Source organism: Polyergus mexicanus, unplaced genomic scaffold (genome assembly GCF_030449975.1).
Source record: "Polyergus mexicanus isolate NDT 795.1 unplaced genomic scaffold, iyPolMexi1.0 SCAF_48, whole genome shotgun sequence".
NCBI classification, from domain to species: domain Eukaryota; kingdom Metazoa; phylum Arthropoda; class Insecta; order Hymenoptera; family Formicidae; genus Polyergus; species Polyergus mexicanus.
Window position 1 is genome coordinate 25,601 of NW_027223368.1, and position 13,023 is coordinate 38,623.

At 42.0% G+C, this 13,023-nt stretch overlaps 4 protein-coding genes across 4 annotated transcripts; all 4 read right to left on the minus strand.

Annotated features, from left to right (window-relative positions):
• Nucleotides 1-483: 483 nt before the first annotated feature.
• LOC138943857 (general transcription factor II-I repeat domain-containing protein 2-like) lies at nt 484-2,045 on the minus strand. The gene is made up of 3 exons (XM_070314788.1): nt 2,029-2,045; nt 1,038-1,836; nt 484-645 (listed from the first exon to the last, which is right to left on the minus strand). The coding sequence occupies exons 1-3, from the start codon at nt 2,043-2,045 to the stop codon at nt 484-486; spliced, it is 978 nt and encodes a 325-aa protein (XP_070170889.1).
• Nucleotides 2,046-4,999: 2,954 nt separating this feature from the next.
• On the minus strand, nt 5,000-5,332 carry LOC138943858 (uncharacterized). Its single transcript, XM_070314789.1, has one exon. It carries the CDS (start codon nt 5,330-5,332, stop codon nt 5,000-5,002), a length of 333 nt encoding a protein of 110 aa, XP_070170890.1.
• A 2,674-nt stretch (nt 5,333-8,006) lies between these two features.
• On the minus strand, nt 8,007-9,290 carry LOC138943859 (uncharacterized). The gene has a single exon (XM_070314790.1). The coding sequence runs from the start codon at nt 9,288-9,290 to the stop codon at nt 8,007-8,009; it is 1,284 nt and encodes a 427-aa protein (XP_070170891.1).
• A 508-nt stretch (nt 9,291-9,798) lies between these two features.
• LOC138943860 (SCAN domain-containing protein 3-like) lies at nt 9,799-12,820 on the minus strand. The gene is made up of 2 exons (XM_070314791.1): nt 11,975-12,820; nt 9,799-9,873 (listed from the first exon to the last, which is right to left on the minus strand). The coding sequence occupies exons 1-2, from the start codon at nt 12,818-12,820 to the stop codon at nt 9,799-9,801; spliced, it is 921 nt and encodes a 306-aa protein (XP_070170892.1).
• Nucleotides 12,821-13,023: the final 203 nt, after the last annotated feature.

Genomic DNA, 13,023 nt, shown 5'->3' on the forward strand with positions numbered 1-13,023 from the left:
CGTAATAAATAATTATAATATAGAACGATTGCAATATAATTATAATTACGAGACAATAGATTTCCACATCACCCATGAGGTATTATTGTTAATGCGTTTTTTTTTTAAGTGGTTTCCCCAGTAGGCCTATTCCACTAAAGAAGAATAATCCGTTCGCGTACATATATATATGGAAAAATTATACTAAAGATAAAAAAATAAAAGAAAAAAAGAAGAGAACAATCGTGTAAACATCAATTTGATATTCTAAGCCGTTTATGTGAATTTACAAGGGATAAAATATCTACGGGAATATTAGATGAACTAGAGCGCATCAAAAAAGATAATGATGTATCGCTCAAACAACAACGTTTATCTGTTTTCGTATATTTTAATTTTGAAAAAGAACATTCACATAAATACGTAGAACCGAACATAGAAAAAATTCGAAGACCAAATTTTATAAGTTCGGGATACTTTGATGAATCTAAAATCTTAAAGAATTCAACACTTTTCTAGCCGCGGTTTAAGAGGCAGATCATTTTGCAAATCGCAAAGTTCTGCCTGAAGTTCTATATTTTGTTCTTCAATCGGAACAAGAAGAGGATTCTCAAAAAGAATTAGATCTTTTCTAAGCAATTCGAAATCATTAAACCGCATATCAAACTGGGTTATTAAAGAATTAATTATAAATGAAGTTGTTTCTGAAAATTACAATCTTTGCCGTATTCTTCGAAAAGAATTTGACAAGATGGATAAAAGTAAAAATTATTTTTTTCTAAATGATTTTTAAATAATAGTAATTTTCTACGGAATGAGTCGGTATGACTAACTAAGTCTGATATAAGTTTGGTTGGCCTTTTGCAGCTTCAAATTTAAATTATTTAAATGGGAAGTTAAATCTGTAATAACAGCTAAAACTCAGAAAAAAAATCTAGATCTTCGAAAAAGGATTTAAATTCGTCATAATTTATAGACATTTCTTGCAAGAAAAGGAAGATTTCTTTTCTTATTGTAAAGAATTTCTCTAGACATTTCCCTGCGCTAAACCATCGAACTTCGGAATGTAAAGGTATATCTTTATAAATTGCATTATGCTCTTTGAGAAAGGATTGGAACTTTCTGTGATTCAGAAATTTGTGTCCGCCTTTTATTGCATTAATAATTTTAGTAACTATCTGCATTGCGGTACACAATTTAATCGCTTTCCCACATAATGCTTCCTGGTGAATTATACAATGAATAAGGGGGAACTTTAAATTTTGCTGCTTTATTTGGCCGAAGAATCCAATTTTCGAACCTGTCATTGCTTTCGCATCAGTTTCAGTTACGATAGCCGAACATTTAGAAAAATCGATATTAAATTTTTCTAAGGTTTGTTCAACGGCTCTAAAAATATCTATCCCGGTTGTTGTGCCATGTAATGGTACAAAATTTAAAAGCTCCTCGACATATGAAAAATCGTTTTGTACGATTCGAGCAAAAATACTCAACTGGCTCACATGTCGATTATCGGTGCTTTCATCGAGGCACAACGAAAAATACGAGCACGTTGCTAATAAGTCTTTTAATTTTTCTTCTATGGAATAAGCGATGTGAGTAACTCTTGCTGCTACTGTTTTTTTATTTAACGGTATACTAGTAGCTTCTGCAAGAGTTAAAGAATTTACAAATGATTTTACAGCTTCTATGAGGCATTCCTTTACAAATTCACCTTCAGTAAACGGCTTAGAATGTTTAGCGATTAAATGTGAAATAGCATATGATGCAGTGACTGCTTTTTCGGAAGATACAGCATTATTATCGATTTCAAAATTTGTGTTATCACTATAACCTTCTTCATATATTAATTTTAAACTATTTATTAAATTAATCTTTTCATCACAGTTATATTTTGCATATTCATTGAAATGTTTATTTCTATAATGTCTTTCGATCAAAAATTTTTTAACGCGAGAAGGTTTATAACCACATAAAAGACAAACTGTTCTATTACGAATATGTGCGAAAAAATTATTCTCCCATTTCTTATCATAATGTTACACATACCTCTGTCCATCAGCCATCCTTCACGTTTGATGAAGAGATTAATGTGGAAGAAAGTTAAGTATGCACAGGAAACACACCAGAAATGTTGGAATTGCTGCTGAATGAGCTGCCGCCCAGATAATCTTGTGAGGGGCACTGAGGAGAGAGATGGCTCAGGAATTGTAGTTAGCGCTGCCCCGATGATGAAATGCCCGGGGGTGAGGGCTGCCAGGTCTTCCGGGTCGTCTGAAAGTGGGCACAATGACCTGGAGTTGAGGACTGCCTCGATTTGGACTAGAGGATTTGTAAGTTCTTCGTAGGTTAGGGCAGTCTCCCCTATAGTCCGTCGTAGATGATGCTTGACCGATTTGATAGCGGTCTCCCATTTACCGCCGAAGTGAGGGGCTGCCGGAGGATGAAGACCCAAGTGATGCCGTCATGGGTCAGTAGCTGAGCAAGTTCCGAGAATTCCTTTGATCCAGCGTTGAATGAGTGGCCTTCACTTGGACACAGTACAATTGGACACGGTGCAAATGGACACGTTACAAATGGACACGAGATTGTGCACACGGTTCAATTGGACACAGTGCATTTGGTCACAGTAATTTTGGATACAGTAGCTGTTGGACACATAAGAAAATACGCATCGTTTACTTGGACACCGCTCAATTGGACACTGTTCATTTGGACACCGTTCGTTTGGACACCGTTCATTTGCCCACCGTTCGTTTGGACACCGTTCATTTGTACACAGAAACATGCGCACTGTTTGTTTGAATATGTAACAGATGGAGAGAAATAAAAATCATTTTGGGAAAATATAATCAGTATTCTTATAACACTTTATACTGGTAAATCTATGTAAAATATGAAATCGTGAAAAGGAGATACATTTGAAGGTTATAATATCTGTCAAAATAAAATATATTCATACTTTTATATCTCTGATACTGATGTCATTAATTTTACATTGCTTTTAGCACTTTGTTTAGCCTTTCGCATATTTGGATGTCATGCATGGATACAGTGGGTTCCGCCCCCCCTGCGGGGGGGCTCCACTTCCGGAAGATATAACCTAACCCAAACCTATTTCTTATTTAAAACAAAAATTTGGTGTGGATTACGTCGTATAATTTAAATCAAATTTTGGTGTCCAAACGAACGGTGGGCAAATGAACGGTGTCCAAACGAACAGTGGGCAAATGAACGGTGTCCAAACGAACGGTGGGCAAATGAACGGTGTCCAAACGAACGGTGGGCAAATAACGGTGTCCCAACGAACGGTGTCCAAATGAACGGTGCGCATCTTTCTGTGTCCAAACGAACGGTGTCCAAATGAACAGTGTCCAATTGAGCGGTGTCCAAGTAAACGATACGTATTTTCTTATGTGTCCAAAAGCTACTGTATCCAAAATTACTGTGTCCAAATGCACTGTGTCCAATTGAACCGTGTGCAAAATCTCGTGTCCATTTGTAACGTGTCCATTTGCACCGTGTCCAATTATACTGTGTCCAAGTGCTTCACTCCCGCGTTGAATAGCCGCTTAAGAGATGTATCTGCCCCCAGAAAATTGGTTCCACAGTCGCTAAACAGAGTTTGGCAGATATCTCGCCGTCCCGTCAACCGCCGATACGCTGCGATAAATCCTTTTGTTGAGTAATCCGTCACTGCCTCCAGATGAACCGCTGAAGTTGAGAAGCAAACAAAGATGGCTAACCAGCCCTTGTAACACTTAGCCCCTCGTCCTCGCCAAGTTTTAAGAGTGAGGGGGCCGGCGTAATCAACCTCTGTGTTGAGGAAGGGACGAGATGGCGTAATGCGAGATGATGGCAATTGACCCATGAGTTGCTGTGCCTTTACGCCACGTTGTCGAGCACACCGAACGCAGCGGAGAATGTGAGATCTTACTGGAGCTCGGCCACCAACGATCCAATAAGCCTAGCGAAGATATGTCAAGGTTACCTGAGTTTCGCCGTGAAGAGTCCTTAGATGAGCGTCCGATATAATGAGTCGGGACAGATATAAATCCCGTGGCAAGATGGCTGGGCGCTTGCATTCAGGGTCCAATTGAGAATGCCTGAGCCGGCCTCCAACTCTGAGGATGCCCGAATGATCGATGAGAAGTACGCCGATTGAACTGACCAAATCCAATATAGTCGTGAAACTTCCAGATCTGCAGGTGTGAGAGGTGTGGCCAGAGAGGACTGTGGTATACCTTTGAGGATCGCGCAACACCGTTGACAATGAGCAGTAATCCGAACAAGCCGTGTGAGTGATGAGTAACGATAGAGGAGCTCCCAGATGTGGTGTTGCCTTACTGTTGAGGAGGTGAGAAGCTGACCGGGCCGCTCCTCAAGAGTCGCCGCCGAATCTAGCTGTGATACCGTGCTTGGCCAATGTTGAGGAGACTGTACTAGCCACGAGGGACCATTCCACCAAAGATGATGCCGAGAGAGTTGCGCGGAAGAGAGACCGCGAGAAGCACAGTCTGCTGGGTTCTCCTTGCCGGGAATAAACCGCCAATGTCCCTGAGGTACGCGTTCTTGAATTGCCGCCACTCGATTCCGAACAAAGTCTTTCCAGCGAAAGGGATGACTATTGATCCAGGTGAACGATACTGATGAGTCCGTCCACAGGTAGATTGGTATCTCCGCAAGTTCTAGGGTTCGTTGAACATAGCTGATAAGACGAGAAAGTAGAACTGCCGCCGTGAGTTCCAGCCGGGGAATGGTGGGAGATGCGACCTTGGTTTTGGCGCACACCAGTGTGATGATTGGCTCTATCCTGTGAGGAGTGACCTTGATGAACTGCAACCGCGCTGGCAAGTTGCGAAGCATTCGAGAATCCATGAAGCTCGACCATGGCTGACGGCGTGGAAGACATCCACCGAGGAATCGTGATGGAAGTCAGGTCAGACAGCTCTGAATGGAAGTGCGTCCACCGATGTCAAAGTTGCGGCGAGAGACAGTCATCCCAGCCGACCTTTTCCAGCTACAGTTCCTGGAGGAGCGTCTTCTCTCTGATGATGACCGGAGATAAGAATCCCAATAGATCAAATAGTTGCGCTACTTCTGAGAGTATAGTCCGTTTGGTGATAACGGGCCGGTTGGAGGCCTTGCTCTGGAAGACGAACTGATCCAAGTGAGGCTGCCATGTGAGTCCCAAAATCTTGCCCTGAGTGTTATCCGAGTGAGGCTCTACCGTGGCGTCGTCCATAGGGAGAGCCTGGAATAGCTCCGGATGATTACTCTGCCACTTCGCCAGAGGAAAGCCGCCCGCCTTGCAGAGATTTACCAGTTGGTGAGCGATAGAGGTCAGCGCCATCACAGATGTCGTCAATATACTTGCCCTTGAGGAGAGGGGGGACCGCCAGGGGGTACTTTCTACCTTCATCTTCGACATGTTGAAGGAGGACGCGAACAGCTAAGAAGGGAGCTGATCAGGTGCCATACGTGACCGTTGTGAGTTGATACGGAATGATGTTGAGCTGATCGTCGACCCAGAAGATCCGTTGAAGATCCCAATCGTCTGGATGAACCTGAATTTGGCGGAACATCTTGGTGATATCCGTGATAAAGATGTACCGGTCGCACCCAGAGAAAGATATCTGAGATGTCTGGTTGGAGGTTCGCACCCGTGTGCAGAATGTCGTTGAGGGAAGATCCCGTACTGGTGAGGCTGGACCCGTTGAATACCACTCTTAATTTTGTGGTGATACTGTCATCCTTGTAACGATGCATCCCTCCAGCGTTACCCGGCCGTCGATCCGCCGGAAGTCCGCCGCCCGACAAACACCGGTCGGGCATAATGCGGAGGCGCCGAGCGCCCATTTTTAAGATATAGAGAAAGTCGTTTGAATTTATAACCGCCGTCAAGACGCGTTGTTTACCGGGAATCGTCGCCGCGCTCGGGTAACCGTACCGACCGTTCCCGAAACCACCCGAGTCGCGCGCGGCGGTTCAACTTGAAACAATATGCCTTAAAACAATCAGGCATATTACGCACGCGCACCCGCCGGAAAAAGCGGTATAAATAAGAGCCAATTTTCTATCTCGAGACCAGATCTTCCGCAACCACCAGAGTCAGTACAACGCCTGGAATCCAGAACGATCCTGAAAACACGCTCAAAGAGAGAGAAAACGGGGTTGGGAGTACCCAGCCTCCGCCGAGAGTTTGCGGCATCTCTAAGAGCAATCCTTTGAAATCTCTGCGACCGAGGAACACGAGGTTGGGCGTACTCAGCCTCCGTCGGGAGTTCTCGACACCTCACCCGCATCCGTCCACCTACGTGCAACGGCGATCATTCAGTGGTAGGGAGTTCCCTGCCATTGACGGGTGTTCCCGTCGGCCGTTGCACTCCTGCATTCTATGGGAAAACCATCCCCGACGAAAATAATACCGCGATATCCGCGAACTCGCAGTAATTCCGCGACGGCCATTACCGCGATCGGACTCGCCATTAATACGGCGCGCTAAATCCCGCTCAAGGGGGAGGATCTAACCCGGCCGCGACATCGATCGACGCAATCAGATCGATACCGACACGTCTAAGGACCGCCCACCGGCCCGACCGAAATTACCGCCCGGTAGTTAGCGGCCTCTGCCGAAATCCAGATCCGCGCACGTCATCGATAATTGTATCGAATCGCTGAACGCGCGCTCCGCAACACACTCCGCGCATTGTAATTCGGATGCATCGCGATCGCCTCGACCATACACATTGTAAACCATACGAAATATTTCACGGTCGCACACGCACTCGCTCGCTCACCATCTCACTCACATACAAGCGCACACGCTCACACACACACAACATTTATACACATACACTCACTCTGTATCCACACATACTTACACGCAATAAATTATATTTTACCTAACGTATCTATCGTTCGTCTCTCGATACCCTTTCACGAGCCCCGGATCCCGACCGAGTTATCCACGACCGCCTCGCGAAAGCGGTTTATTACATCCTTAAGGACTCCATGATGAAGGAGGTAGAACACCGGTGATGGTTCTGCAGTGGAAGGGGGAACCCTGACCATGTGCTGAAGCTCTTTGTACTCCCGAATGAATGATGAGTACAGATTCTGACAAGTCGGATCCGTTGAAAGGCGCCATAGTATGCATTCCAGGCAACATTGAGCAGTTACTCGCGACTTCCCTAGTTGGCTTGTCTGTAACTTGAGGGGGAGCCGTACGACATAATGCCCCGCACTATCCCGAGAATGAGTGTCCTTGAAATGAGTCTCACACTTCTCTTCGTCAGGGTTGAGCTGAATTGTGGAGAATGAGGGAAACTCTTCTTGAATCCAGAACTTCATGAGAAGATCGTGAAGCTCATGATCCACCACGACATGATGAGAACTATGAGCTGAGGCCGATGGTGCCGAGGTCGGACCGAGAACAACCCATCCAAAAATAGTGCGTTGAGCGATGTGCTCCTCCTCCAACTTTTTAATGATGTCGGGCTGGATAAACAGCCCGTAGGAGTCGGCACCGAGGATTAAATCTATAGGTCCGGGTGTGAGGAAATCTGGATCCGCCAGCTGGAGCCCGTGAAGGTGAGGCCAACTATGTTCTGCTGTCGCTATAGATGGGAGTGAGGTTGTTAAATTCTTGAGGATGTAACCTTGATGGATTGCGAAGAGTAAATTGAGTGAAGTGTTAGAGGGACGACACGCCGAGTTCGCTCCGACTGAGATCCTCCAATACCTATGATGGGGACAGAGGCGTGCCGTCGAGGGATCTGGAGGATTTTGATAAGTTGCCCGGAAGCAAAGGTGAGTTCAGATCCGGGATCGATGAGCATCCTGACCGAGTGAGGCGAGCCGCAAGGTGATCGGATGATAGTGCAACAAGTAGCGAGTAAGACTGCCGGACGAGTGAGAATTACCGAGTGAGATTGAGAGAGGACTGCGTGTGTGAGTCATTTCGAAGCCGTTGATATAGTGCTCTTAGTTGATGAGGCTGGCGCCGACGTCTGTGAGGCTGCAGTCTAAGAGGTTGCCTTGCCTTGTGTCGCTGACAAACGTGGGGGCGGTTGGCTATCCATGTGTATCATGGTATGATGCTTGTTGCCGCATTCTCTGCACCTCTTCGAGTTCTGACAGGCGATTGCGTTATGCCTGCCCAAGCAATTGAAGCAGAGGCGACGGTCGATTACAATGTTGCGCCGCAGATGAGGAGACATATCTCTGAAACGAGGACAAGAGACGATGTAATGAGGGCCAGAGCACAGTGCACTTCCGGAGGTTTCCGAAGTTCCGGAGGGGGGTGAGATGGCCACATGAGCGGAGGCCGTCGACGGTTTGCTGCTGTGTCGTAATGCCGGGGACGCTGGATAGTCCGCTGGAGAGACGCTCAACGTTCCGAATTCCATGCTTTCCATGGCTCGAGCGCGGCCGGTGAGAAATGTGCGAATGTCCTTGTATGATGGGGGGTCTGTAGTGGAGCCAAGCTTGACTTCCCATGCCTCTCGGGTGCTTGGGTCGAGTCGTTGGACAGTGAGGTGAACCAAGAGATGATCCCAGTGTTGAACAGGGGCTCCGAGAAACTCCAAGGCATTGAGCGCTTCCGTTGTGGTGTTGAGGAGGGTGTTGAGCTCATTGGCTGACCGCTGTGAGATGGTCTTAGTGCGAAATAATCCATCTACCTGGGCCGAAATGAGAAGCTGCTTATTTTCAAAGCGACTGACAAGCAAGTCCCAAGCGGAGACGAATGAGTCCTCCGACTCTGACAAGTTGGAGATGAGTTGAGCAGCCTCGTCCATGAGGCTGGTCCGGAGATAATGCATTTTCTCGACTTTGGAAATGTCAGCATTCCGTCCAACTAACGATGAGAATAAGTCGCGGAACGGCCTCCACGCTAAGAAGTCACCCGAGAATTGTGGAAGAGTGATCTCCGGAAGATGCCGTCGCGCTGATGTCTGCCCGCCAATTGAGAGGTTGGCTAGTTGCGAGCCCGAGAAAGGAAGAGTCCGTTCCTTCTCCTCAATCTGCGTAAGCAATGCGGCTTTTGCGTCAGCATAATATAAGAGACACTGATCGTACACCTTTTTCTGAAAGTAATCGTGATCCAGGAGGAGCTCAGACTTGGATTCCGCCATTCGGTCGTGACTCGCTTCAAACTTTTGCCAATTGTTGTCTATAAGGTCGAGTTTCATCTTGAGCATCTGCAGTTGGAAAGTGGGGAACGTCGGTTCCTTATGCTCGAGAGCCACCGATTTGATGTAGGTGTACCGGTTCAGTTGCAGAGAGAATTTCGCTTCGAGATTGGACATGATGAATTATGCTTGTTTTGTCCGATGATTTCCAATTGATTAAATTCCTGAAGAGAGAGTGTCCAATGAGCCGTGCGTCTCCGAGGGTGAGAAAGAAAGGTCCATATCCCGCGCACTGGTCACAAGATGGCCGTTGAGAGGGTGAGCCTGAGCACAGCGTGGCTACGAGAGCGAGAGAGAACGCCCCACATGTCGCGGAGATCCGTTACCGAGCGCCCGAGTCCGTCCGAGCGTCGCCGAACACGCACGAACTGGCGAACGCGACGGAAGTCTGAGAGCGAGAGAGAGAGCATGACGCGGATCGTTCTCGAACTTTCGCCGGTAGCACGTGGAAAGCACACACGCTATTCTCTAAGTCCGCACACTGAGATGTTCGTTGCCGCACCCACAGATCCGGCTCGAAGGACCAAAAAATGTTTGATAAAGAACCCGAGAAGTTTCTGGTTTCAGGGGGTGTCGGGAAGAACAGTTAGGATTCACGCACACTCACTCTGGTCCAAGTTGTACCTCACAAATGTTCCTCGCGCAAACGTAATTGGATGCTTAATTTGCGATTGATAAGTTCTTTGTCGTTACCGAGAACCTTGAGAAAACCGGGAGATTGTTTACATGATCCGATCCAAGAAACAAAACCGAATTCCGAGAGCTTTTGTAAACTTTTCTAAAGGCGACGTGTGTCACGAAAGACCGGTACTCACAGAATGATCGAGAATCTCCGGAAGGGTCGATATCGACGCCAGTGTTGTTCTCAAGGACGCTTTTTTCGCGCATGCGCATTAAATATAGCCTTTAGGTATGTGTCACATTTATAAGAAAAAGGGTGCTATGGAACCTCTACTGAGATAATGTTAAAAATAAATTAAAATATTTTATAAATTATAAATAAATTACAAATAAATAATTGAATAATTAATAAAAGATGACATGAATGAGTTTAAAAAATTTTTAGCTTTAAACATATTATTGTAAACAATATACATGCACAATTATAATTATAAAATATTAAGTTTTATGAAATATTAATATTAATAAAATAATTGTATAATAATAAAATAAACTAAAAAAAGAAAGGAAATACAATAATATTGGTCATTTTTTAAAAATAAATAAAAGTATTTTATTTGGCAGAATCATAAAGAATACCAACATTTGTTGCAAGGGTAAGGAAAACTGCCAAAAACCTCACCAGTATTCATAACAAAAATATATCACAATTTTTTTATTATTTAAAAATATAAAATAAATATTTATATTTATATGGTAATATTTATAAAAAAGCAAAATAAATTCTTAATAAACTTAAATATGTTAAACTTAACTATATTTTATAAAATATCAAATAAATAAAGATATTACATATCAAAATAATAGCTACACTAAAATAAAAGTAAATAAATAAGAAATAAAAATAAATAATATAAAAGAATGAAGAAGATTAATTCATTAATTAAAAAAAAAATTTATATTGCACATTGCAGGTACATAAAATAAATTAATATTGCACATTGCAAAAAAGTACATTTATAGAAAATATCTGTAACAGAAAATATTGTTAGAGTAATAATATATGCATGCATAAAAATCGGGCTAGATGAATGTGAATTTATATGTTAAAAAAATATAATAAAATATACAAAAATTGTAAAAACAAAATATGAAAAATTACAAAATTAAAATAAAAATATCAAAAATTACAAAAATAAAATTAAAATACCATCAGATGAAGCGCATTATTTCGCGGATAAATTATGTGAATTATATAACTTTAAGTGTCGCGAATCAATTTCGAAATTTATACAATTAATGCCTGCAGCCTGAAAACTTGACCGAGCTATGCAAATTGCGGAAATAGTTTCAATGGATAATCGATTCCTTTTCTTATTTTTAACATCTGTAATTATCGAGAAAATACGTTCGGCTTCGGCATTTGAATGTGGAAGAGAAAATACCGCTTGAACCAATAATTCTAAATTTCCAAATATTTTATCTCCATTAAAATCTTTAAATTCTAATATTTTTTTTCACATTTGATTTATTTCTAATGAAGCTAATTCTTTTTTCTCTGAATCATTAAACATTGACGGCAGAATTCTCCATTCGAATGCTAATTTTGTTAGGTCAATATTACCTACGCGCAAAGCAACACAAGTTAAATCTTTAATTTTAATTTTTGCTTCATCAAAAAGAGCGATTTTGGGATCTAAAAAAACTAATTGTTCAAAAAAAGTGTCTTTATATGGTAATCGTTTTAACATTTCGCGAACTGCCATCTTATAAAATTCTAAACACGTTAATCTAATTTCTTTCGCGCACTCTAATGATACTGTTAATAAAAAGTGTTCACATTCGGGCCCGACATATATATTATTTAGGTGTTGGATATAATTTTCATTGTCTACATTTAAAGTAACAATTTCTTTCAAAGCCTCCGGAGTCATAAAATTTTGAGCAATTTGCCGAATTATTTGCTGACTACTTTCAAACAATCTATGTATTAAAATTTCACGTGATTGAAATAAAGCATTAAAAGTGTTGAAGAAATTTAACGAATATTTTAAAAATAATAAATATGCTTTAATAAAATCATCATTTAACTGGGATAAAATAATTTCTGCAGATTTTAATTTGTCTTCAGTTACTGCCAAAATAAAATAATTTCTTAAAACTTCCCAATTATCTAGTACTCTAATCACGCAATGTTGTAAAACAAGCCATCTTGTATTCGATAATTTCAAAATTTTATTTTTTTCTACATTAAAAAACTCTTGAAATTCAGTTAAAATAGCACATCTCTTTGCACTGCCCGAAATATAAGTAGCAATACCTCTAATTAAACTTTCGCAAGATTGTGGCAATTTCTCGCAAGCTTTACTAGCTATAATGGCAGACGAATGACAAATACAATTTAACATTACTACACCCGGTATTTCTGATTGTAAACGTGAAAAAAAAGAATTATTGCATCCAATCATTACAGATGCATTATCACTTGCCATACCAAATATATTTTTAATAGGAATCTGCTTTTTATTTAAAACTTCTTTAAAAGATTCGTAAATTTTATTAGCTGAACAATCCGTAGCATTTAAAGATATTAAGTCTAATAATTGCGTTTTAACTTTATCATCCGGTGAGAAAAATTGTACAAGAACACACATAATTTTTAAATCTGAAATATCCGTGCTTTCATCAATTAAAATTGAAAATCTACGTGTTTGCAAAATATCAATTATTTTTTCAGTTTCGCGTCTTGCAATTACATTTTTAACAACGTTAGTGCACTTTTTTCGGCCCAATGAAAGATCGTGCACAATTTTAGAATCTATACAAATATTTTTTAATAAAGGAATTAAATGATCTGCAGTATAAAAAGCAATATTATGTTCCGAAAAAAATGCTGCTAATTTTATTTCCGCGCGTTTAACTTTATCACTATGCAGACCATTGTTATTATTATAATCGGGGCTTTGAAGATTTACTTTAACTATATGTTTGGCCCTTTGCGAATGCCGTATTAAATCTGCGTGCATGATTGGATGATATCATGACGCGATGCTGGTTAGATTGATAGGACAGGCTTCGGGATTGGGTTAAGGCCGCGTACAAGAGAGAAAAGGAAGAGAGAGAGAGAACACTAAGGAGAAGGGTCAGAGTGAGTGAGATGCTGTTGAGGAGATTGCGTAAAAGTCGCGATATTTTCTGAACAGCGAGTAATATCGCTAACCGCCGCGAG